The 25885-nt window shown below is 38.9% G+C and overlaps 5 protein-coding genes across 8 annotated transcripts in view; 3 read left to right on the top strand and 2 right to left on the bottom strand.

Annotated features, from left to right (window-relative positions):
- The window catches only part of LOC6560529 (GTP-binding protein RAD), a 35470-nt gene extending 22107 nt beyond the window's left edge, over window positions 1-13363 (top strand). The window contains exons 3-10 of one of the 2 annotated variants that reach the window (XM_032734659.1): window positions 749-893; window positions 2078-2194; window positions 6975-7289; window positions 7375-7463; window positions 11167-11347; window positions 11424-11557; window positions 11839-11961; window positions 12815-13363. In XM_032734659.1, coding sequence (XP_032590550.1) covers window positions 749-893; window positions 2078-2194; window positions 6975-7289; window positions 7375-7463; window positions 11167-11347; window positions 11424-11557; window positions 11839-11961; window positions 12815-12961 — 1251 coding nt within the window. In that variant the 3' untranslated portion in view covers window positions 12962-13363. The remainder of the gene's footprint in view (window positions 1-748; window positions 894-2077; window positions 2195-6974; window positions 7290-7374; window positions 7464-11166; window positions 11348-11423; window positions 11558-11838; window positions 11962-12814) is intronic. The other variant, XM_001987294.2, reaches the window with a different exon arrangement.
- Window positions 13364-13560: 197 nt separating this feature from the next.
- LOC6560758 lies at window positions 13561-14682 on the bottom strand. The gene is made up of 2 exons (XM_032734660.2): window positions 14592-14682; window positions 13561-14534 (listed from the first exon to the last, which is right to left on the bottom strand). The coding sequence occupies exons 1-2, from the start codon at window positions 14604-14606 to the stop codon at window positions 14211-14213; spliced, it is 339 nt and encodes a 112-aa protein (XP_032590551.1). The 5' UTR covers window positions 14607-14682; the 3' UTR covers window positions 13561-14210.
- Window positions 14683-15610: 928 nt separating this feature from the next.
- Window positions 15611-19556, top strand: LOC6560759 (glucose-6-phosphate exchanger SLC37A2). Of its 3 annotated transcripts, none has more exons than XM_032734272.1 (8): window positions 15611-16211; window positions 16278-16402; window positions 16926-17083; window positions 17176-17753; window positions 17863-17898; window positions 18086-18296; window positions 18560-18708; window positions 18771-19556. In XM_032734272.1, exons 2-8 carry the CDS (start codon window positions 16278-16280, stop codon window positions 19140-19142), a joined length of 1629 nt encoding a protein of 542 aa, XP_032590163.1. In that variant the 5' UTR covers window positions 15611-16211; the 3' UTR covers window positions 19143-19556. The 3 variants fall into 3 exon arrangements, with proteins under 3 accessions (XP_032590163.1, XP_032590164.1, XP_001987332.1); XM_032734273.2 differs by having other exon boundaries at window positions 15612-16222; window positions 18771-19555; XM_001987296.3 differs by lacking the exon at window positions 17863-17898 and having other exon boundaries at window positions 15615-16222; window positions 18771-19555.
- Window positions 19557-19583: 27 nt separating this feature from the next.
- Window positions 19584-22014, bottom strand: LOC6560760 (N-acetylglucosamine-1-phosphotransferase subunits alpha/beta). The gene is made up of 2 exons (XM_001987297.2): window positions 20389-22014; window positions 19584-20326 (listed from the first exon to the last, which is right to left on the bottom strand). The coding sequence occupies exons 1-2, from the start codon at window positions 21922-21924 to the stop codon at window positions 19838-19840; spliced, it is 2025 nt and encodes a 674-aa protein (XP_001987333.1). The 5' UTR covers window positions 21925-22014; the 3' UTR covers window positions 19584-19837.
- Window positions 22015-22347: 333 nt separating this feature from the next.
- On the top strand, window positions 22348-25142 carry LOC6560317 (V-type proton ATPase subunit S1). The gene is made up of 5 exons (XM_001987298.3): window positions 22348-22481; window positions 22563-22677; window positions 22746-22848; window positions 22981-23245; window positions 23682-25142. The coding sequence occupies exons 2-5, from the start codon at window positions 22592-22594 to the stop codon at window positions 24374-24376; spliced, it is 1149 nt and encodes a 382-aa protein (XP_001987334.1). The 5' UTR covers window positions 22348-22481; window positions 22563-22591; the 3' UTR covers window positions 24377-25142.
- The last annotated feature ends 743 nt before the right edge of the window (window positions 25143-25885 follow it).

Consider the following 25885-nt stretch of genomic DNA (forward strand, 5'->3'; position numbering starts at 1 on the left):
TACACAGAAGTGTAATAACGTAAATTGCTTTGGTCTTTGTATTATTAGTAAACATGTAAACATTAGTATTTTAAGATGTTTTGTATTTGCATATTTACTTTTCGCAAATATTTGTTCTCCTCGTCGCTGAAATGTATATGTTTCTGATGTTTACAAATATCAATTGCAGAACAAACTTACATCATTTGTGAATAATTTACTCGGTTGAAAAAAGTAGCCATATTTAATATACATATTTCCAGCTCTGTTTCCTAAACATGTCTTATTGATAAGAAGAGCATCAACTTGAGTATGTTTGAGTGTCCAACCTTGTAGTTATTGTGTGTGTGTTTGTATTAGGGCTACTTATAGGGTATCTCATTGTGCACTCTTCATATTCGAGTACTCTTAGTAGTTAGCCTTGACATTTTACACCCAACGTGCGACTGTTTTCGTGCTAATCAGCCTGAAACGTCGCCTCAATGCTGTGCCAAGTCCCTCGATGCTGAGGGATACAAATACCATTTGATTTGTGGGTTTGACATTTTGCAATTTGAGTTCTTTGCTGCATCAGCGCATAAATCAAAGACAGATAACCTTATAGCCCCAATAGCCCTGCTCTTTCTATCTGTGTCCCTCAGCTAGCAGCTGATTGATGATGCCATCGGTGATGGCTTAAAGCCCAGATTAAGTATACACCACTTGGCATTAAGCTGAGCAATTGTTACTTGTCCTTAAGCGTCCATTTCACTGCTCCATCTTTTTACAGGTACGACGACGCACCCAGGCGCAGCAGCAGCAGCAGCAACCGCTGCAGGACACACGCTCCTATTGCACCAGCGAGCCGCGCCTCAGTGAAACAGAGACGCCACCGCAGCGACGTAAGCTCTCCCAACGCCGGCCGCAGCCACACGGTAAGTACGTGAGTGTGTGCGGTCTGTGTGTGTGTGTGTGTGTAAGCTCCTTTTAATGAGGCACGGGACAATCAAATACTGTGGCACCAACAAATTAGCCAAAGTTAATGACAGCTTAAAATATTTGTTCAATTGAGCAGCAGGCAGCCCAATTAAAAGTTGACTATAATTATTATAACAGTCAAATGTCTTAGTGATGACAGACTATTTATAAAGATCAATCATTTAAAGCATTGAAGTCACTTTAAAAGGTTCTCTGTTCCATTATTGTCTTATATATCCATAGCAGCGATAATAGATATTGCTATAAAGTTGATTTAATTAAGGCTTTCACTCGGGTAAAACGTTGAAATTAACCATTGACCCACTTCCGATGCGCACAGAAATCCAAATAAAGCACAAAATGTACTTATAGTATGTACACCCCCTTCCACCCGCTCCCCGTAGGCGCACCCACATTTTGTGTAAATCTGTGCCAGGCAGCAGACAACAAAAACAAAAACCGCCTACAAAAGGGGTAAAATACAAAGAAAGAAAGAAGAAAAAAACTTAACAATTATGGGCAGTGAATAACCAGAAAGAGCTGTTAACTTTATTGAATTCCCGAATAATAAATACCCTAGCAGATAAAATAATAATTAAATTGTCCATTAGGCCAATTATCACACTATATATAGAATATAGAATCATACATGGCAATCAACCACCTATATTAACTAATTGAAAGAGCATTTAATCAGGTCTAGAAGCGATTTAATTGAATTTATGTGTATTTTTGTTATTCTTTCGTATCGCACCTAACTTTGAGGATATAAATATATTAATTCCACATTTTTCAAAGCTGTATACTCAGAAGTTTGCTTATGCTATCCGAAAATAATCACATTAATCACATTAATGGATAATTTGTGTATAAAACAGCACCATTTGCAACTAATGCCGGCATAAAAACTTTAATCAACATTGAATTTCATTCGACTTTAGCATTATAATTACAAAATGCTGACTCAGCTTTTAATTTCCAACAGGGTTTTTCAAACATTTTTTCCCCTGTTTTGTACTCCACATTTTGTAAAAAAAAAGGTTATATTCCACTCAGTAATGATATAAAAAAACTGCTTCGCAATCGTTGATTGTAATGCAATTGAATTGAGAGACATTAATTTAATTTCACGATTTTGCAGGGCATAGAAAATCGAACGCCTTTCTGGACGTGCCCACAATGAACATGCATCACCTGAGAGTGAACGATGACGACGAGGATGTGGATCGCCTGCGCACATTTAGTGCATCCAAAGGAGGTAAGTGACAAAGCCGGAAAAACACACGTAACACAAAAAGAGAGTGGGAGAGAAGGGAAGGAAAAGAGACGCAGTGTGGCATAAATAACAAGTACAAAAGGCTTCTTAGCCGCATTTATTAATTTTTAAATTGAAAACTAACCGAAGAGTCGACAGGACAAGATGTCAGGGATTAGCTTTTACAATGTGTGTCTGTGTCGCCACAGAAGGATTCTGAAGGAGTCGAGCAGCTGTGTCAGATCATTTGGCATGAAATTATTATTTTGCCACTGTCTGGAGAACTTATTGAAACCTTAAAAGGTTGCTGCTCCTTGCGCAAAAAGGATATCAGTGTCCTTTTGAGTGCCACTTAAGATAGGCATACAACACTTTATATATCAGCTCCAACTAAATGCCATTTATATATTTGTGTCACGTTATTGTTACACATACGCAACGTGGCACAAACGAAACCTAAACCCAAACGAAAACTTTAGCATGCCATTGTCTGAGTCTGTGTGAGCTGTGTGTGTGTGTGTGTGTGTGTGTGATTGTGGATGTATCTTTACATGCATAAATGCATGTAGACTTTAAGTACGTGTTTAAGCTCAATCAGCAGCACACTTGCACACACACACACACACACACACACACACACACACACACACACACACACACACACACACACACACACACACACACACATATTACTAGACTTGACACCAAGTTATTTATTTGCCCTAACAACAGGCATTAATAATTTACCAAGCAGCATGCAGCTTAAGTGTACCAATTTAAGAGTACTCAGTGATTTCATATTTAAATTATAGCTTCTGCTGTCTGTTAGGTGAGTAATATCATCTCTATTTTATTTCCTTAATTAGAGATGGAAGTTCAAAAATACTCTTTAACAGATTTAGAATATCCCATTGAATTAAACTACCTGAAAAACACTAAAAAATCATTTATTGGTTATTGAAAATAATTTCTTATTTTATAAACTAAATTATTTAAAGTAAAAATCACTTTACCTTAAACGATCATTGAACGAATTAGTTATTTATTATTTCCTTCATTTATTTAAACCATATCTAACTTCAAGTATATATATTTTCTGAGTATATATTTTTTGAGTTAAGTTTCTGCGTCATCCGCATTGCTAAATAATAGTTCCGACTATAATATCCGAACAACTCCAACTTTATGCAGCCGAACATGAGATCAATTTAAGTATATTGATGCAAACACATTTTCTTCTTATGGCAAATTGTTTGAAAGGGTATTCAGTTTACGTTAGCAGACTCAACTTGAGACTTTGTAACTGGCTGTGTCTGTCGTCTGCTCTTTACATGCTCACACAATTTGAGTTGAGTACGTTAAATTGTCAACCAACCCAGCCCAGCAAGGCACCACGAAGTGCAGACTTGCGGGGGACCTGATTCAAATGGTATATGAAACGAGCTGCATATTAAAATTCAATGAAATTCTAGCGTTTACTCAACTAGATTGCTTTCAAATACAAGTAAATGTCTGCATGTGCAAGTGGTTATCTCTCCATCTAGATGTGTACATATATATATATATATATATATATATTTGTGTGAAATCCTTGCGGTTATATTGGGTGCGTCATGTGCACAAATTTAATTAAACTTAATACGCAGTCGATTCAGGCACGAGTCGTCAGAAGCGTAACGCAAGCCAAATCCCATCAATTATGTTCACAGTTTGAATTTAAACAAAAATTGAAAAATTGTTGGTAAAAAACAAAAAAAAAAAACAAGGGAAAAGAGCTAAGAATATTTCAATCAAGTGTTAAAGTGTGCGAAAAGGGGGCAGAAAATTTGACAGGCAAAGTGATTAATTGAAACGCCGACGTATGTTGGTCATCAGCGTCAGCCAATGAAAAGTGAAATGAAAAGCTGGCCAAAAGCCGTCACAATGCGTTCCAGTGTGTGTGTGTGTGTGTGTGTGTGTGTGTGTGTGTGTGTGTGTATGTGATTGAAATGGAATATAAACTGGATGCAACAGTGTGCCTGGTTAAATTGAATTATAACCGAGTAATGTCCACGCACAATTCGTTCTCCGTTGACTATGGACAATAAAGAGGGTGTGTCTGTGTGTTTGGATGCCCGGCTGAGGGTGTGTGGGGTATGAGTGTGTGGGGGTCTGGTTTGGGGTGTGTGGCTGAATGTATATCCAAAACAGTCGGATGTGAGTTAGATCAGTTGCTGGCCTTGCAGCTGGCACAACTCAATTGGCTTTATCTCAGCAAATTCTATTTATAAAAACAATAATGAAAATAGACAGGTTTTTATTTTGCACATGTTCAGCTGTAGACAGAAAAAATGATTTTCTTTTCCAATCTCATTCGATTTATATACATTTTTATATTTCAAAAAATACACGCTCTTAATCTATTTTTTCCTTGTTGCATTATTTCGCACCTTAAATATTATCCGTGTGTCCATATATACTGTACAAAATATTGAATATTTTATTCATTTGATCTCCTTAAAGTTTATAAAGTTTAGCTAATAGTTACAAAATATAAAAATAGCACAAATGCCAGCATAGTTGAAATATTCTCAGCCACTTCAAATCCAAAAATACTTGAGCAAAAAAAAACATGTGCAAGATCTCGTGTAACACTCGGCAATCTTTAAATCAATCGACAAATAAAAGCAGAAATTTATTTTCTTAAACAGTTATTCATTATTAAAAAATTCGAAAAACAAGGTGAATTTGGCGATGCGAGAAAATCAAGAAATAGAAATTCAATGAGACATCAAAAAGCAAAGAAGCGTGTAAAACAAATGTTGTGTTCAAGGAGATAAGTTAAAAGAAAAGCCAATAAAATGGAAAGCGATGAATTCTTGAAAGGCTTTTTGTTTAGACTGCTTCGTTATTAGTTAAACAGAATTCACGTATTTTTAACTATATTTCCAAGATCATTTAGCTAAATGCTAAACATAAATTTGCCCATAAACTTGAATCATATCAGGCACAAACAACACTTGCCGATAGCCTGTGCGAAACGGGGCTAAAATTAAACATTCGGCACTTGTGCAAATATTTATTGTAATGAAGCAAAACAAAATAAAACAATACAACAAAGAAAGAAAAACATTGCTTCAAGTTTTAAATTATATTGCTGGCAGTTTTCACCTTTTGTTTCCAGGCAGCACACACAATTGAAGAAAATTGAAATTTGAATTATTGCAGCTCGCAATTGTGAATTTCTATTAAATGCCACCCAGCCAGGCATTTTTATTGCTTTCCAATGCCGATGGCCGTACACTGAACACCTCCTTCCCTATTTGGCCCTTCCTCTGCACTTTTAGATGTTTATAGCAATTTTTGCAATTAATTCAAATTACACAATTAATGACCGCAGCGAATTCAAAAATAACGTCAAACATCGACCAAAAATGCAATAAACCAGGCTATTAATTTATTTATGACTATTAAATGTAAACAAAATAAAAATCATGTAAACATTCAAATCGGGCATCTGCCAAATTTTTCTTCTTGCTTTTTTGGGTTAATCCCTTGGCTTAATTTCAATTCCAATGCAATTCAATGCATGTTTCGATAACTAAATTTAATGTTTTTGTTATTTATTTTGTTGCATTTGATATATTATTTAAATTCACGTTGCTGAACAAATGTTCTTTTAAGTCCTAAAATAATTGACGTGTTATGCATGCTCTTCACATCCAATATATTTATAGAGCATTTCTAACATAGGATTTGACATTTAATTTGTCTTGCACCAAAGCAATTGAGATAGAAAATTTGTATTTCGAATGCCTACCTCAATATGTTTGGGGCAAAATGTACAGATAAGGTTTAAAATAAATTTCAGCTAATGAATTTTTAAATTTAAAGCGTCAAACCAATCTTCCTGTCTGCCGTTGTTGGCAGCTGCACAAAAACCATTTCAACTAGACCACAAAAAGATACAAAACGACGGATTGTAAAATGGGCGGCATGTTTTCTATATTACAGCAGCAAACAGGGCGTTAAGAGGTGCAGAGGGTGAATTTTACACAAAAGACAGATTAAGCATTGTTTTGTAGCTTTTGTTTGTGAGCTGCATTTTGCTGCCTACGGCTGCCAACAGCAATTTTCGCCATGCACAACATGGCGTATGAGCAACACATGGTGAATGATTGCGCATACATTGCGTTAACCCATCACTACCTAAAACACGTAGTCCGCATTACATTTTAAATATGTATACACTGATTCACAAAATGAATATACATATATATATATACGATGAATTTAAGCTGCTAAACTACATCTTCTGGTATATGTATTAAAATGTTTTTGGTTTTTTTTTTTTCGAAACTTAAATCGAAACTTCATTATAAATAAATTGTATATTTTTGATATTTATGATATATATAAAATATACTCACAAAATTTTAAAATTTATTTTTGTTTACTTCACTAAAAGTAAAAGTTTCCTTACACTTCGATCTAAAATATCGGTCTGAATTCAGAATTTATAACTTTTTTATTCAGAAACGGGAAGTCGTGTCTTTATAAAATCAAGATTTTTCTCTTCCTTTCTTTGAAGTAGAAAATGTTTTTAGTTTTGAAACAGGTAACAGCTGAAGCGTTTTCTCTTCATCAAATAGAAAGTTTGCTCCTTAACGGCAATGTGTATTAGACAGTGAAAAGAGCATTATGCAATTGATTAGGTTTGACTGCAACATTGTCACTTTCATCATTGTTGCAATGCCTGATTTGGAGCATGCAACTGACGGTTAACTCCCTCTCTGTTTTGCAGGCATCATCAATCGCGGCGACTCGTTTCGCAGGCGTCGCTCGCGCAGCAGCAGCCTTGCACCGGTCAGTCCAATGCATCCGCGTAATGCGATGGCCGCATTAAATGGTGGCGGTGGCGGGGGCAGCAGTTTGGGCCTGGGCAGCAACTACAATGGCGGCGGCAGCACCAATGGCTTCGCCGAGAGCTCCGCCCAGGACAATCATCAGCCGGTGGAATTCTATCGCGTGGAGATGCTCGGCTCCCAGGGTGTGGGCAAACAGGCGCTAGTCTCACAGTTTCGCACCTCCGATTGCATCAATGCGTATGACGGGCCAGGTAAGTGCTATCTCTCTTTCTCTCCGTCTCTCTCTCTCCGATATACTTAAATAGAGTAATCACCTGACTCTTCATCCTGCAACAGAGTGCGACGAGGCTGAGCAGAATGTTTCAATTATTTTGAACGGCACCGAGTCGGAGCTAAAGTTTCTCACTGGCAATCCGGACAGCAAGGTAAAAAGAACAAATGGCCCATTTGTCAACGCAGCACAACAGTGTATACTCTGCGAAAATACTATATTCAAGAACATTTTAGCTTTTAACAATGTCTTCATCAAGATTAGGCACCCCCACAAACTATGAAAGAGATTCCAAAACCAAATACCAACTACTCGCTGGGTTTTCTCAGTGTACACATACCATTGGTAATTGTTGTGTGTACGGCAGGCAGCAAGTAAACAGCATATTTATTTGCTTCCTTGTGCGTAATTGTTGTTGAATATTTCAATATCAACTTGGAGGCTGTCCACACAAATGACCGCCACTAACAAGACAAATGATGAGATTTGCCACAGGGCCACAAAGCTTTAACTTGACCAAAAGCCATTTGCCATTTGGTTCGGGCCAACTGAATAAATTGCAAATGCAAACTAAGTGCAACTTACAGTGTACAAAGTAGGAAGTTGGTAATGAAGGAATGAGTGCGACAACAGTAATACAAAGTTTTTGGCCACTAATTAGGCCACGAAATTTTAACTTCACAAGAGCGAATTTCTGAATTAGTCAAAATTTTAAGGGCCGCTACCAACAATGGCTAAGAACATTACCAAAACACTGCACACCAAAGTTGCACAAAGAGTGGCAATAACGTAGTAAAGGTTGCCGCTATAAGTTTGGATGCTGTGGCATTCAACTCCCTTCTACGTTGCCTGCATACTTAAGTGCCGTTAATTACGAGAGGGAGTTTCTCCCTGCCGTGGCAGCTGGCTGCTGGCTGCTGGCTGCTGGTGGTTTCGTTATGCTATCTTCAGGTATTCTGGGTAAACTTGTCAGCTGCACGCAAAGGCTAAGTAGACACAGCATAAAATAATAAGTTTATATAATAACTCACTACAATATACCTGCACCAAGCTGTTGTGGAATATGAACTGAAGGAGAGAGACCAGAAGACCACTCTAAAGAGAACTAATCTGCAAAAGACTTTTCATTGAAAAGCGCAAAAGAAAAAGGAAAACTTACTACTAATATAGGGTGAATCATTATAAGTATACAAAGAAATTTGTATTCATTATAGAGTGAAGAAATTTTTTTTTTTATTGAAAAGTGAAGAAGAGTTGGGAACTGACTAAAAAGAATATTGTAGAAATCATTATAGGCATACAAAGGAAAAGGTATTCGTTTTTTAGATCAGAGTTGATCTGCTGGCATCTAATTTTCTGATCGAAGCTCGAAATATTTCTTAATAGTTTTTAACAAGACAAAATGTATGTTGAATTCGCAGCAAGACGTTAAGCAGGACATTTAAAAATTAAATGCACATAAAACGGTCAGAATATAATAATATTTCACAATATATCAGCAGATAATCTCCGGGAACAAGGGTATTTAATCTTCGGCGTGCCTAAAATAACTATTCTACCTTGTGGTTTTTTCTATTAGGTCATTTTAACAGAACTTAAAAGTTTGAAACACAGTTGAAGCAACTACTCAGAATAAGAGGTTTTTAGTTTTTATCTTAGGAAATCTGCTGTAGCCGGATGACTTTTTACAATGACTAAAATTGCAACTTGATTATTGCAGCCAAAAATACAACAGACTGCATTAAAAGTGTGCATATTACTTCTATTAAGAAATCTTTGAAAACCGACTAAACAAATTATATTTATGAAATTATTTTGTTAGTTCTTCTTTTCCTGATAGAAATAGGAGATGTTGAAATTGTGTAACCATAAAGTAGTCAAGTCTTGTAAACTGACCAGATCACTCAAAGTTTTTATGACTTGTGCAATGGACCGCAATATGCAATTATGAAATACATAGAAGAGTTTCTTCAGGCGGGTCTTTAGCGGGTGTGCGATTATTAAAAAAAAAAAAAAAAAACAGAAAGAAAACGAAAAAAATTTAGAAAACTAACAGACGCTAAGCAATTTTTGCAATAACTACAATACGAACAAGCATAGCGACGATAAACATGCAATCGAAATGCCAAATTGCTGGCCAACTGCCAAATGACCAGCAAGCTGTCTAAAGGGGCACCGGGCAAGCTATGACACTGTATTTGTTTGCTATATGGAAGCAGGGGGAGGGTCTCTGAAGGACGGCAGTGAAAATGTATCCTAAGGCAGCTGGGCGTAAAGGAGAACGGATTTGTAGGACGACGCGAGATGTTGGCGCAAACAATAATGGCGACGATTAAGGCGGCGACGACTGACTAGGGATGGAAGAGTGGGTGGTAGGGAGAGCTTGCAGCCTTGACAAACAAACGGAAATGGCAGCAATTTATACATTCGGGACACAAAGAAAGCGCAGCAACGCAAATCGTACAAAAGTGTCACGCTCAACCACAAGTTGAAAGTTGAAAGAACAAATAATAACCAGTGAAAATTGTTGGCTAAACTTTTTTAAGGTGAATGCACACGAGCGTGACCGTCAATCATAAACACCTTTGATACACACAATCGCACACACACACACACACTCGCACACACACACTCACACACACTCACACTCACACTCACACACACACACACACACACATATATACACACACACTCGCACACAGTGTTAGATACACTCGCAGGCATAATGTGCTGGGGCAATCGTAAATTCTTGCCAAAATGCCGGATGTGCCTGGCGTTGCTTTATGGTTGCCTTCAGCCAGCAGAGTAAAAAATAATAATAACGTGGCCAACACTGAAAAATGCAGAGTCACTTCCGACACACCCACATGCAACGCCTGTCTGAGCGCCTCAAAGCATATACAAGTTGTTGAACTGACTTTAATCTGGTATCAAATCAGAGTCTGTCACGACAATGTATGTGCAATGAAGCTACGTTAGACATGCTAGTTGGAATGAGAACAGTTATCGATAAGTTATCGATTATCTGCCATGATAATATATGTGAACTGCAGCTGACTTGGACATGTTAATTGGGAGCTGTGTAGTACTCGATAAGTTGTCGGAATGCTGCTGCATTTTTATTATCTTGTGATAGTTTAGCTAAAGTTTCCCATTGGGAAGTTGTAGTTACATATTACAGCACATATTCCATGTGCGGTTATCGATAAGCTATAAGTTATCGGATAAGCCATGACATTTTTATTTATATTGTGATAAACTGACTAACTTTATCATATATTGAGCTATCGCATTGCACTCTTAGTTTTATACTACTATAAATCTATATATCTATCTATCGCTAGGTATAAGTATTGAAATCCTTAAAGATTCACTTATAGCAAGAATGTTTTCCGTATTTCAGTTTTCAAATGCAGCACAGACAAACTCAGTAGTGAAAGTCAAGCACTTGGTTTTCCCAACTTGACTTTTCATTGCACTCAAGAGCCACAAGAAGCTGTCAAATGTACATAGAAGCAGTTAATTTTTACGCTATAAAAATCGAAAATGAACAGGATGTTGGAGTAACTTTAAAAGTTGCGCTAAACGCAGCAAGCCAACTTGTTTGATACAGAATCGGTATAAGGGTCACAGAAAGCAATACGGATGCAACTTTGTTGCATCGTTATTTTGCCAATGTAGCAATCATTTTCATTTTTATGGCCATTAAGAATAAGCACAAGAGGCACTGTGACAGGTGGCACTTATTGGCATTGCATACAGTTGGACAACTTTTAATTAATAGTATTTAAGCCATTTGAGAGTTTTCAAACTTGTTGAATCGATGTGAAACTTGTATTCAATGTATTTATTAACAGGAGGAACTGGAACAGGCGGATGCATTTCTGGTCGTCTATTCCTGCATAGACAAGGAGTCATTTACGCGAGCCAAACAAATCTTATCGCGCTTACAGGACATGGACCTGCTGCGCCATCGACCCACCATTCTAGTGGCCAACAAAATTGATTTGGCCAGATCACGCGCTGTCTCAGCGCAGGGTAATAACAAAAAAAAAAAAACACCAAAAAACTGCATTGCGTGACTTCTGACCATAATGTTGAAATCCAATTGCAGATGGCAAGTGCGTGGCGTGCACCTTTGGGGCCAAGTTCATTGAGGTATCCGTGGGCATTAACCATAACTGTGATGAACTGCTCGCCGGCACTTTGACCCAGATACGCCTGAAGAAGGATCACAATCTATTGCAGGTGGGTTGGCTGCTTTAATTGAGTGTGTGTGTTTCTTTTAGACTTGATGGTAGACCACAAACGTGCATAGATGTAACGAGCGTCCAGTTCCAGTTAGTTGATGTTGGTTGTTTGATGGGATTAACCTTCTTCATTCTTCTATGACATCATACATCTTGTTTGCCATCTCTGTCTCTCTCTCTCTATCTCTCTCTTTTTCTCTCTGTCTCTGTCTGTGAGCGCTTTTCATACTGTTTTTCATTTTTATATGTACCATTTTTTGTATGTAATCGCTTTCGCAGCTGAATCCGAAAAAGTCGAAAGACAAATCTAAATTTAAAGATAGCAAAGACAAGCACGTAGAGACTGTAGAAACTGATAAATGTCTGACATTGACTGATCTTAAGGCCGACGATGCGGTAGCGGTAAGTAATACAGTCTCAAAGCTAAAAATCAAAAAAAGTTATACTCCTCTGTATACCCTGTTTCTACCCACTGGTTATATTCGATGTACCCTTACTTGCATGCTGATTTAAAACAATCCATTTAATTATCTACAACTTTCCGATTTCCTGGTAAGATCATTTTTAACTGTTCCTTTTGGATGCTGAAATCATAAAAAATGTAAATTGTCTAAAAATAAAAGACTTTAATTAATAGACCAAACGGATTCTAAAATTATTATGTTTGATATCCCTTTCAAAGAAATTCAGGTTTTTATTTTTAGACAACAGTCAGAAATTTATTTAATCTACAAATTATTTATATGAACTTAACAAAATAAATTAAATTGGAAAAAGTGAAACAAAACTTCCTGTGCTTATTTTGAAATTAAAATCAGCTCTGAAATGAATAAATAAATCTTGAACTTTGAAGCAACTACTTTAATTATGCCCACTTGTTTACCAAGTCTTGAAACTTCTTTGATCTCTTGCCAAGGCACGCAGAAATGCATATTCCACATAGTGTACCCATTTTATAGGATTGCCAAAAGCGGAAATGTGTCAAGAGTACAAAAATTTATTCACAGTTTAGCACATGCGTTTGTTTGTTGCTATTTTCTATTATTTGTTATTCTCTGTCCATATTGTTGCTATTTTTACATGGTGTATACTAACCCAACAACCCCAACCCCCACCACCTGCCGCCCCATCGACATTGGCGAAAACTCAAGTCGTTTAACGAGCCACAATGTCTGTATATTATAAATGTATATAAAGTGCCACATCCTTGCTGCACATTGAGAAGACATCTTTTAAAATATGCAATCAATTTCAGGGTCCCAGGGACGGCAGCTCGCCGGCGCATTGGTACAAGAGTAGGAGCGTAATGCTGGCCAGCATGAAGGCGCGACAGATGCTCACATGGATACTGGGAAAGGAGGACTCTAAGTTCAAGCACTGTGAGAATCTGCAGGTGCTCTAAAGATGAACTGTATAAGCAAGCTCAAAAGCTCAACGGCAAATAAGTAAAACACCAAAATTCAAATAAACCTTAACAAAAAATGCCTAAAATTATACGAGTGTATGTAAGTAATCTATGCATAAAAAAATAATAAATAAATTAAATGTAATTGTAATTGTATTTGTAACTCGATGATCAAAATAGTATGTGAATATTTTCTAGAGCCGCAAAACAGAACCAACAAATTAAAATATAACCTTAAAACGTAAACAGGTTTCGATGTTTCGATAACCTATTATAAATCGATTGATCGCTAATCGTCTGTTTGTGTAAGCAGCAATGTCCAACAATTTGCATTATAAAAGCCTGATAATCAAAAATTAAATCAAATTTAATGAAAAAAAAAAAAACACAAAAACAATATTTAAGGGATCCAAGCAAATGCAACAAAACTATACTAAAATAACAAAAAACAAAAACAAAAAAAAATACATATTTAATTTGGTTACAAACTTTTCAAAGCCTTGAGCAAAAATAAACTAGCATAAACTGTCTAGCAGAGATTAAACTATTTACAAAATACGCAAGTTGCTCTTTATATGTATGAATAAAACAGAAAATTAAAGAGTTTTTTTTATAAGATTTATATGTATAGCTCAAAAAAAAGTGTAAACTCTGAACAAAAAAAAACCGTGAGAGATTTCATACGGGACTTGCGACTTAAGATATAATAAATCATGTTAGTTAGAGACTTAACTATATTTATGAATTGTCAGAAATATAGCTTACATCGTATTCTTTAAAAATAGTTTCCTTACAATTTGATTGAGAGAGTTTGTGTTTAAATTCTTTGTGTCTTCCGTTTTTTGTATATACTATATAATTCAAAATTGAAATCCATTGCAATGTAAGGAATTTGAGTGCCATCCACAGCGATAAGCACAATGTGGATAAGAGCACAAACAATAATATGTATGTATATTAAAATCTACCCATTTAGAATTGAATCTATGTATGTATGTGTGTGTATATAAGCTTAATCACGTGTGGATATTTTCAAAAAAAAAAAAACTACAGTTCTAGCATGAAATATGTATAAAAAACATTAATAAACTACGTATTTAAATGTTGAATAATCAAATCAAATGGCGTTTACATTCTGTTTTAAATATAAATTATTTCAATTGAAAACCTTATTGGCTAAGTTTTTTGGTATGAAAAGTGAAGTGAAGTAGAAACTGATGAGTTAAGTAAACTAAACTAAAGTAAACTAAAACTGACGTCGCTGTTGATTCTTCACCTGTCTGGAAACTTCAGCGCGATAGCGAAAGAGTGGCCGAAACAAATGAACTTCCGCTAACTCCAAATCATCAGCTGGCTCGTCATACTCCAACTGCTCCACAGCACGTCGCAATCTGCCCAATGTGCGCTCAAGTCTATACAGATTCTCAAACTGGTGCTGTTCCGACAATGGATACTCTATATTCAGTGCAGTCTCTGCACTCAGTCTTCGATTATGCTGCTCAGAACTTGTGTGGGGATAGGCGCAAATCAATTTCAAAGCAAAAATACACGCAAGTAATTGCCAAATTTGCTGTAGACAAATTTAAAATGCTATTAGAGTATACGTGATTCTTATTTAATTACCCACCTTATTTAACTGCATTGTGTTTTTGTATTTTTTTATTTGACAATAGGGTTTCTTTGTAATATATGTTAGCTGCTGAACTGCAAAATGATAAGTGTGACTCTAGAGGCAGGCCACATTGTTTTTATACAATGGGGAAATTGCTTTGCAGAGCTGCAGTTCGGTTCAATTAGCAACTTGTTTCGTTCTAATTGCTCATATTGTTTTTCACACGTGAAAACTATTGCAATTTTTTTTCTGGAATTAGCATGTGCTTAGTGTTTTCGTACAGTTGAAAAAGCAAAGTATTTTCAATGGTTGTTGAGGCTAGGGAAGCCGAGTCATGTGAACTACAATCGTATATTATCAATTTAAATTAGTGTCACAGCAAACTCAGCTGACTAATATTTATAGTTATTCGTTTTTCTTCTACCGGTTGTGTGTCCGCCTCGTAATTAGCGCATGATCCCATCTACTAGTGGGAACTTTTATTACCAAACTGTCAAATTAAACAAATTGTCAGGTGCAGGTGCTTATAATGCAATAAATCAATACAACTGATTAACTAAATATTTTGTTAAGAAGCCCGTTTCAATTTTTAATTTAAGCGCGAATGGGAAATATTACAAATATATCTGACTCCCTGGTAAATTGCAGTCGATTATCGATTAATATATTAACAGAAGCACAAAAGCCGTTATCTTTTTATCAGTCTGTTACCCCTTTTTTAGTTGATTTAAATTTATGTTATTTCTGATATGGCTACAATTTTGTGTAAACTTAAAAAGTTCTATCCGCCAATATCCTGGGGAATGAATTTAATAATAAAACTTTAAATATAGATTTTACTCCTCACCGATAGCTATGTTACGAAAGAACAGTTAGCTATCGTTATCGATGCTAACAGCTGAGCGGAACTGGTATGAACCATGCCATTTTGAGTTTAACAGCACACTCAACTGGCGACTCCGCTGTTCGTTCACTCAGTATTGTTAGTCGTTCGGTTCAGCAAATCACGAGCGATACGATTCAGCTATAAATGTGTTACGATCTTTTGTTTATTTACTTAGTTTTTGTTTAACGGTACGGTAAATAATAAAGTGGTAATTGATTCAAAAAGTCAGTTTGCAAGCGTTGCGCTAGAGACGCTGACACTTTGCCCACATAATATGCAAAAAGACTAACCGCAGCAGGCAAACGTCAAGCTAACAATAAACAAAGGCTTTACTATCATAAAACAAACAGCAACTTTGCAGTTTGCGAATTCTCAACAAAAATTGTATATAACAATTTGCGATATCGAATATCGCCGCCGGTGATGATTCAGTTATTTTGGACATTTTGACTTGCCGTGAAACTCGAGTGACAACAGATGTTTGTTTGTGTATAGAGTGTGTATATATATGTGTGTGCGTGTATGTGTGTGCGTGTATGTGTGTGTGTGTGTGTAAAAACTTGCATATGTGTCCGCTAAAATAAGTGAGATAAAGGCGAAGTAGAAGATAGCCAAACACTGCAGAGAGTATCTTTCGTCTTTGCCGCATCAGCAATACAGTCATCGCTACCTGTTGATGTACACGTATCATTCGTCACCTGCTTTCGGTTCGGTTCGTGATCTTTTTTCCAGCGCAACATCGGAATTAGGTATTGAATAGGTAGCTATACGAGCGGAACGCTGATTTACAGTTATTAACGTGCCTGTGCCAGTAGATGAGACCGCCAGCTTCAAGAACGCGCAAAATGAGTAACAATTACAACGATATACCCATCGGCATACGTGTCCTGCAGAGCCTCTCGCGACAATGTCCTCGTTTCCACGCACGGAAGGAGCTGTGGTAAGAACATTATCTCTCTATCTCCCTCCTTTTAAGCAGCAACAATAGCAGTAAAATACTGTATTTTAGATATAACATTTTCAAATACCCTTTAATCTAGTCTTTGAAATCCACTTAAACCTACAAAATTATTAAATTTAGACGTGCTCCAATTTACGCAAAACTGGTCTGTTTCCGTTTATAACAGATATCTTCCGTTTCCGCATTTGCTTTCACGCCTGATAAAAAACAATAATTGTTTCATTTTTGTATGGCAAAACAGAACTCGCTGAAAGATAAATTTGTATTTCTAAATTTTAATCAAAATTAGTAGAAAAAAAATAGTATTTACTATTTTTACGTAATTGTTAATACTTTATTTTATGAAATCCATTTACATAAATATTTAATATTTATTAAGTTTAAATTTAATATTATATTTGATTTTTAATATATTTTAATCTATTTTCTCCTTTTTGTATTTTCTATTGTGTCAAATGGCATTAAATAAATAATTAAATGATGCATTTACCTTCATTTGCAGCTTCAAAATGTCGATATTTCTGCTGACATTCCTCGCCTACGCCTGCTATCACATGTCGCGCAAACCAATCTCTGTGGTCAAATCCGTGCTGCACGGCAATTGCTCAAATACGCTTGGAATACAGCACACAGCCGGCGATTGCGGTTATGCGCCGTTTGGTAAGTTGATTTCGTTGGTTTGTATGGAGTACTGGAGTATTGGAGTATGCAATGTTTGTGATTAACTAACAAAAGATAATTTGTTATTACAGATGGCCCCGATTCAAAGACGCTGTTCGGCATGCTGGACTCGGCGTTTCTCTTCTCCTATGCGATAGCCATGTTTATATCTGGATTTATAGCAGAGCGCGTCTCGCTGCGCTACTTCCTCTCGCTTGGCATGATAATGACGGGCGTGTTTACCTATCTATTTGGCCTGGCCCGCACCTCCAATATACACAGCCTCTGGTATTTCATATTGGTGCAAGTGTTTGCCGGCATATTCCAGACCACAGGCTGGCCGGGCGTCGTCACGTTGGTGGGTCGCTGGTTTGGCAAGGAAAAGCGCGGTCTAATCTTTGGCATCTGGAATAGTCATACGTCAATTGGCAACATTCTGGGCACTCTAATAGCGGCGCACTATGTGGAAAGCGATTGGGCTCTTTCGTTTGTGGTGCCTGGCATTATAATTGGCGCTGTGGGATTTCTGCTCTTTCTGTTTCTCGTCGATCAGCCCGAGATTGTGGGTTGTTATCCGCAGCATGCCGCACAGGAGCGTCGCGTGGCCAATGAATCCGATGCGGAAAACGGTGATGATGATGATGAGGAACAGGCGCGCCACAGCGAAGCCGTGAGTATTTCTACTCATTTACCCAATCCAGTTTTGCATTTTTGATTTCTTCAACTAAATTAAACACACAATACTCATTCAAACCAAAATTTGGCGTATGCTCGCGCAGTTTTTTAGCCATTCCGGTTATGCTGAATATCAAACCGTAAGTGCATGCATCCAGCAAATTGCTTTTTCCCGTGTGTTATACGCTCTCCTCTCTCTTTCTCTCTCTCTCTATTTGTGTTGTGTGGTATCCTAGACAGTTCTCTTTTCTACAAATATTAATATATATGTATATCCATTTAATATTGACCTAGTTACTTATATTAATTGTATATTTCTAACTGCAGGATCAAGTCAGCTATAGACCCTTGCCCACTGAGCGCACCCCCATCCTGACACGTCAAGCGTCCAGGGAACGTCATGCGGCTGGGCGACCCATCAGCCTGGCCGATGCCCTCCATATACCCGGAGTTGTGGAGTTCTCGCTCTGCCTGTTCTTCACAAAACTGGTCAGCTATACGTTCATGTACTGGCTGCCCCTCTACATACAGTCATCCAGTGAGTGAAGCCGTCATTTTAGTGTCGCAATTGTGAATGGATTCAGATTTCATTTATTTAATCTGTCTGTCCAGCTAGCTATACGCCCCATTGTCTGCTTGCGGTCAATGGAGTGTAGCTGATAAATATTAAAGAGAAAATTGCTTAAAGATAAACCAACAAAGATTTTGTTTTAACTGAGAAACATTCTAAGTTGCGAGCAATGACTATATTTGATAACTAACATATTTTATCTTTTATAAATGTAATTCATAATTTTATAGGCACATTGGGACCAACGCTGTCCGCTGATCTCTCCATACTATTCGATGTTGGTGGCATTTTGGGCGCCATTGCCGCTGGCTATATATCGGATCTAACTGGCATGTCGGCCACTGTCTGTACAGTTATGTTATTCTTCGCTTCGCCCATTGTAAGTGTTCAAATTGTATGTCTCTATATATGATAATTGATTGTTATAATACCTATTTACAGCTGTTAATGTATCAACAATATGGAGCATTGTCGGTGTCAATTAGCATACTGCTGCTCATCATTGTGGGCATCTTTGTGAATGGACCGTATGCGCTAATAACGACCTCAGTGAGCGCGGAGCTGGGTCAGCACAGCTCGTTGGAGGGCAATTCAAATGCGCTGGCCACTGTTACTGCCATCATCGATGGCACCGGGTCCATAGGGGCTGCTGTGGGTCCGCTGCTGGCTGGTTTCATCTCCAGCCACAGTTGGCAGGATGTCTTCTATATGCTGATCGTGGCCGACATTATTGCGATGGTGCTGCTCATGCGTCTGGTGATTAAGGAATGCGCCACGTTGCGTCGCTCAACGACCCGCATTCGCATCGAATAGCAGCAAGCAGTTTGATTTGCTTTTATCTGAATGTAATATTACATGTACATAGCGCATTATAATACACACTCACACATCGCACATCCGTATGAGTGTGTATTATTCGCATTAACTATTTGAATGTTACTGTAATTCTATGTGTGTGAGACCATATCACTTGTTTTAAACTAAACAATTAGTTTTATCTGGTTTTTATAGCTATAAATACTTAACATGTACCGCACTAGATGACCAAATCGATACCATACATCTATTTTATATGCCGTTGTGTGTGTACATTAGAGTCTCCTCGTTTTAAGTGCCGAAACCCAATATAGTCTAGAATTATTATAGCACACATTTACACTGCTATGTAAATACAATTTTCGTACACTTTTCGTACCAATAAAATAAAACAATGACGCATTCAAAGTGGGTTGTTTGAACAAAAACCCAGCTAAGTCTTTTTCTCAAAATTCTATTTATTAATATGTTTAATTTCGATTCGAAGGAATATTACTCTTGCTTAACTTGCTTAACATAAGCCTCGTGAGTGCGCTTAATGAGAGACTAATTCTATACGTATTTTTTATAACTAGATTCCACCTTTTTAAAATGACGCTAAAATGGTCACAAGTATCAAAAACTTAGTTTGCCACACGACATGGATTGGATCAAATGTAAGTCAGACAACCACAATAATAGTATTATAAGCTCTACAGACGCTGCACACAGCGCCGCACAATCTTCGCCTTGTGCTGGCAGAGCAGCCGTAGCAAGAAGATGATGAGCAGCAGACTGACACCGTAGCCCACATAGAGCACGGCACGTTTGCGACGCCGCCAACGCTGGTAGTCGCTCCAGGACACATAACGATTGCGAAACTGTGGCGGCAATTCGAATTTGCTGCGACGCGGAAAGAACGACAAGTAGAAATCCTCGAGCAGATGGCGCACCAGCTCATTATCCTCGCCCCGCTTCGCATCCAGATTATCGTTGATGCAATTGAATTTGCGCGGATTGCGACGCATGCGATCCAACGCTTCCACCACCTCCGTCAGATTCGAGGTGAGCATCATGAAATTGCTGTGCGATGCCCGCTTCGGACTCACATGATAGCGATACTTGGGCCGCGCACCAAAATTGGCAGTCAAAGCCTCTGCGAGCAGAGGACAGCGATAGACGAGCTCTCGTGAGATTGTTGGCTAGAAAGGGAATTTCACAAATGAAAAGAGCTTAACTTTGGATTCCCAGGGGGTTTACATACCAAATTGGAGTCCTCGTAGCGTTCGTAGACAAGCGTGGAGTGCACAATTTTATTGACGCTCTCGTCGTGGTCGAGGTCACGTGTACAATTCTGGACGACTTCCTCAAAGTAACGCATCGCCGACCAGTCCAGCGGCGGTGGATAGATGCGTGTGAGGCAGGTGCGCACCTCGCGATCCGACCAGGTTCCGGACCCATCCGTATCGAATTCATCGAAGATCTGCTCCACGCCCAATTGCTGAGTTTCGCTCATCAGAAAGGAGTAGTAGGCAAAGGCGAATTGCAGATCGGTGGAGGAGCGGAAACGTTGGTGGGCCGTCTGCAGCACCTGTTGCTGGAAGCGCTCCTGCATCGCGGCCACAATGTCTCGCTGGATGAGGAAGCCCACATGGGCTAGCACATGACGCGCCTTGAAGCCATAGACGCGATTCAGCAGCATATTGGTGGCAATTAGCGAATGCGAGTAAATGTCTGTGGAGGATTTAAAGTCCTCCTTGTGCAAAAGCTGCTGGCTGGATCGGGTGCTGCTAAGCAATGCGCTGCTGGCGTCCAGCTCGGGATTCAGTGATTTCAATTTGTCCTTGTTGAAACGCTCCACAATGCGTCGCAACTCAAGCAGAGTGGAGACATTTTTGTGCCGCATCAGATCCTTGAAATTGCTGGAGCTACTCTTGAACAACTTGCGCAATCCCATATTGGGAAACTTATGAACGGCCCCGCGACCCACTGGAAAAGGAGGAGGCGGCGCTGGTTGCTCGGCTACCTCATGCAGCTCGTCGTGGAGAAAATCAGCTGTGCCGGCTTCGCTGCAATCGCCGCCATCGAACTGGCAGGCATCGATGTTGCAGTGACGATCACAGGCACCATCGCCTATATACGTCCATGGGCAGTCGAGGGCGCAGTCTGGCACCATCCACGCCTGATAGACGCGCACACCCTCCGCCTCCGTATACAGATCCTCCGGATAGAGCGGCGCACCCAGAAATATATCATCATTCAGATAGAGGAATCGCTTGGATAGCTTTGGTATGCGATGCAGAAATGTCTCAATCGCTGCACTCGAAAACGTCGGCAGCTGTTGGGCATCTGGTGCGAGGAGCTCGTGCGGCACAACCGTCACCCGTTCGTAGTTGAGATCCAGCCAGCTGGGCAACTGGCCATTTGTCACGATATACACGTGTCGTATCCAGTTGGCATGCTTCTCTAGCGAGCGCAGCGAGTACTTCAGCTCATTCTTGTCGTCGAAGCGGGATGGATCATAGCTTGGATCGTAGCGTCGAATGGACTCGATGAAATCCGGATCGGAGCCATTGACCCACGTGTAGACCGCATCGATTGGAGCACAGCGAGTGTCCCCATGGAAGTGCTGGTCATCTGTCGTCGCAGCCAGCAGTTGCTGCCCGCCCAGCCAGATAATCACACAGAGCGCTCCAAAGACCGCAAAAATGGCAAATTTGCGACGCGACTGCATCTTGAGCCGATAGATTTTCTCAATTGTACGCCGCATCCGCCGATGCCAGCGGCGTCGCAGACGCATTTCGTATTCTTTTATAGTTCTACATTTCCACACTTTTCGTGCATTGTAATAATTATACACACTAACGGCTTAAACTTACTAATAACAGAAGAAGATTTATTTTAAGTTGACCAATAATTAGTGACGGTATGATCCACATGTGATAAGATGTTTCCACGATATCGATATGCATCTTTCGATTGCAATCCTTGCGCACAGATTAAATCACAGTAACAAATTTCTTAATACATGTATTATGTATTGTATACTTTGTAATTAATCGTATAATTAACACTTTAATTTTAATCTATCAAATTAACGCCGAAACTTGTTTCGCTATCATTAATTTTATATCGATAGTATAGCCGTTGCATAGTGTGACCGCTTAAGTAATTTAAAATTCGCTGTGACTGGCTGGCTCGATATCGACTAGTCAAACTCGCTATCGGTCAGCTGGTCGGCCATCACATGACATGTCATATGAAAACTTTTTCACTCTGACAGCGCAAATCGACATCGGGCCGTGCAAATCGAAAACTTTTTACACATTTTTCGTTTGTAGTTTTTGTTAATTTTTGGTTGGTTCAACTCAATACTTGTGTTCAATTATGTTCAATTGTTGATTTTACTTTCATTTCGTTTTTATTTGATCAACGCAGTGCGTCCACGAAGCGATCAGAGCAACAAAATGTTGTGGAAATCGCTGATTGCGTTGTGCGTCATTGGAGTCGCCTTGGCCGAGCAGACGCCCGTTTTTCTATGGGGCGCCAACAGGTGGGTCTCTTTTTCCTTTTACGTACAACAAGTTGCAACCTAATAACGCGTGTACCACCCCCCATTAGCCCCCAGAAGCCGTCGCTGCTCACAGTGAAGCAAGCGGAGTTTCAACAACATCTGGCGACTTTGCTCAAAGATCACATGGTTGTGGCCTTCGAGGAAAATGGCGTAAGTACGATAAACCAATAGTACAAAATACAGTGATCACTCGTAACAGATTTCAATCCAATCATAGGCAAATAATTCAAATGATGCAAAAAATGCCAAGTTGCTAATCAACTATTGTTATTCTTTCTCCAGCTAAGCAACAAGGATTTCTTGTGTTCAAATAACGAGGCGCAGTCGTGTTACGCCCAGTTGCAATCCGTTAGCCCCAAAACCTACTTCACCAGCGTTGAGAACCCCACCGAGGCGCTGCGTGCGGCGGCCCAGAAGCGTGAACACAACAGCGTCGATGCCACCGGGCAGTTGGTGAATCCCGTCAAATGTGAAGCGGGCACGGCACTCTTTGTCTCCTTTGAAGAGGCGGAGGCCGAGACACGTGCTGACACTCTGAAGTCACATGGTAAGCAATGAGTAACTATTATAAATTGACTGAAAATGCAGTTCTGATGCTTTGACAGAGGAGATATTTCACTCATCCGTTTGTCTGTCCGTCATGGAGATTCTTTCCCAGAATACTTGGGAATTTGATATGTGGTCAGTAAGTTTGGGATTTTTAATAGCTCCTTCAGTTTCTATAAATGCAAATTTCTCGGTGATACTTTTTGTGGATATATCGGAAATGCTTCAAATGCTTATCCACAACTTCGCCGCTTGCTCACAAATATGTAAACACAAACAGAACAATTTTTTTTCCCTATGAATAAGTAATATGTATGCCTCTATATACATATTATTTATATAACTTCGGACAATGTTGAGCTAGTCGGACACTATCGACTTGAGCACTTTTGACCTGTATTTTTAATAATTTGATAAAAATGTATCTTTTATAATAGATTCGGCTATTGCTGCTGTTAGCAAGCAGTTGGACTGCAAGGTGGCTTATCTGTATATGGCTGCGCCAACTACTGCGCCCACTGTACAGCGTCGCGTGCGTCGCTGGACTGCATCGGAGATGACAGGCTACAGATTCGTCTCGGGCAATCAGTTTCAGATTACTTTCACGGAGGTTAAGTACAATGGTGTCAAGGTTGAGGTCACTGGTATCTCCATCAGTAATAGCTCCAACATCAAGTTCAGCGTCAGCCTGGCCACTAAAGACAGTAAGGCAATCACCTTCGATATTAGCTTGGGCACCTACGATGGTTACTATACGCTAAGCAATGCTGCATATGGCGGTCAGGCTCTCCGCACACCTGGCGTAAATGCACCGACTACATTCTCCTATGCCTGCGGCAATGCGACCTGGTCTTCGAAACCTACCGCCACCAATATGGTCGACAAGCTGACGTTCAGCTCGTTGCAGCTGCAGGCACCATTCAGTGCGCAAACAGCGGACAACTTTATCTTTGGTGATTCGTGGGATTGTGTTGGCTTCGTTACGCCTGGCATTCTAATGGGTCTGTTTGTCGTTGTCATTCTGCTGGTTATCGTCTTCCTGGGCCTGTGCTGGATGATGGATATAAAGACAATGGACCGCTTTGACGATCCTAAGGGCAAGACAATTACGATCAATGCCAGCGTTGAATAAGCAGTCACATTAGGCATTGCATTAAATCACTGTTTTCTGTTTAAATTTCAGCATCGGCTAATGCACATTATTTCAATATTCATTCCTACCGTCAGCCTATACATAATATTGTAATCAACACAAAAATACTTACGAAAATAATGTTAACTACTAAAAGAAAACAAAAAAAAAAAAATGCTGGAAATTAGCGCTCACAATTTATAAGTCATACTATGAACAATTTAAGCCCACAAAGGTGAAGTGCAGTGCGGGGCGGCGTTCATGTTCAGCATCAAATTCTTACCACCACTCAACACACGTGAATCCGTCCCCGCCCCCTCACTCACCTTTGTAGCCGTTAAATTGATTAATAATTTTAATTTTCTTTTTTCGCATTTTTTTTTTTTGCTTGAAACGACTTTTTTAGCTGGTCTGCCACTGCATTATGTAATCTTGGATGCAGTATTTTGTTTAAGTTAAAGTTGTAAATTGAAGGTATGCACAAACAACTACATATTAAAGACACAGTGAAAATTGTTGAGCATTGTGTATGTGTGTGTGTGTAAGTTTTGTGTGTAGATGTGTGTGTGATTGAATGTGTTTATATGCAAATATTTAATTCTAAGTGTTTTTTATTTGTCAGTATGCGAAAATATAATTTATGCCCTTGTATGATAATATATCATTTATGTACAACAACCCACTGTATTCGAAATGTATGTTCGAAACTCAAACTCCCCAATAAAGTTTTTCAATTGTTTTACAAACATACCAACAACAATAATAACAACACCATCGTAACGACTTAATTGAATTTCCACTCTTGCCAGCATGCCCAAAAACTCATAAATACAAATCAAAAGTTTTATGAAAATTTATTGAGTTGCCACTTGCCGCATACCACATACATGGCTGCTACGGCTCCCTCTGCATCACGTAAGGATTAAAGATATAAATGGCATGTACTATATAGCAATATATATTCATATATATATATATATATATATATATATATATATATATATATATTGGTGCTTTGATTGTTTGCAAAAACTTTCAACTCCAAAATAGTTTTACGAAACACTTTACGCTTGGCTTCTTCTCCGTGGAGCGTTTCATTTATTTTGGACCTGCAGCCTTTCATTAAGTTGTTTAGCAGGATGCTCCAAAAGCATTGTTTATGACATTTTAATCTCTTGTTTATCCGCTTGACTTTACGCCCAGTGTCAGCAAAGTGGCCGCCCACTCACCGGTCAAGGCTTCGGTTTGCCTTGAATTGCCGGCAGACAATGACAGACTGCAGGATGCCCTAATATCCCTAGAAAGCAATACTATTAAGTTATAGGGAAATTATCCTTAAGAATTGTTTTCTGTATTTGTAAATAAGTCCAAAAGGCCACTTCAAGCTTAAAACAACAAGCAGTTGGCTTAACTTCAAAATTAAAACTGTTAACAAATTATATAAACTGCAAATCAGGGCTATAGACACTAAAATATTGAGGTTTTATGTCAGAGCTGTTGTTAAGCGCT

Source organism: Drosophila grimshawi, unplaced genomic scaffold, assembly GCF_018153295.1.
Source record: "Drosophila grimshawi isolate 15287-2541.00 unplaced genomic scaffold, ASM1815329v1 contig_1369, whole genome shotgun sequence".
Lineage (NCBI taxonomy): Eukaryota > Metazoa > Arthropoda > Insecta > Diptera > Drosophilidae > Drosophila > Drosophila grimshawi.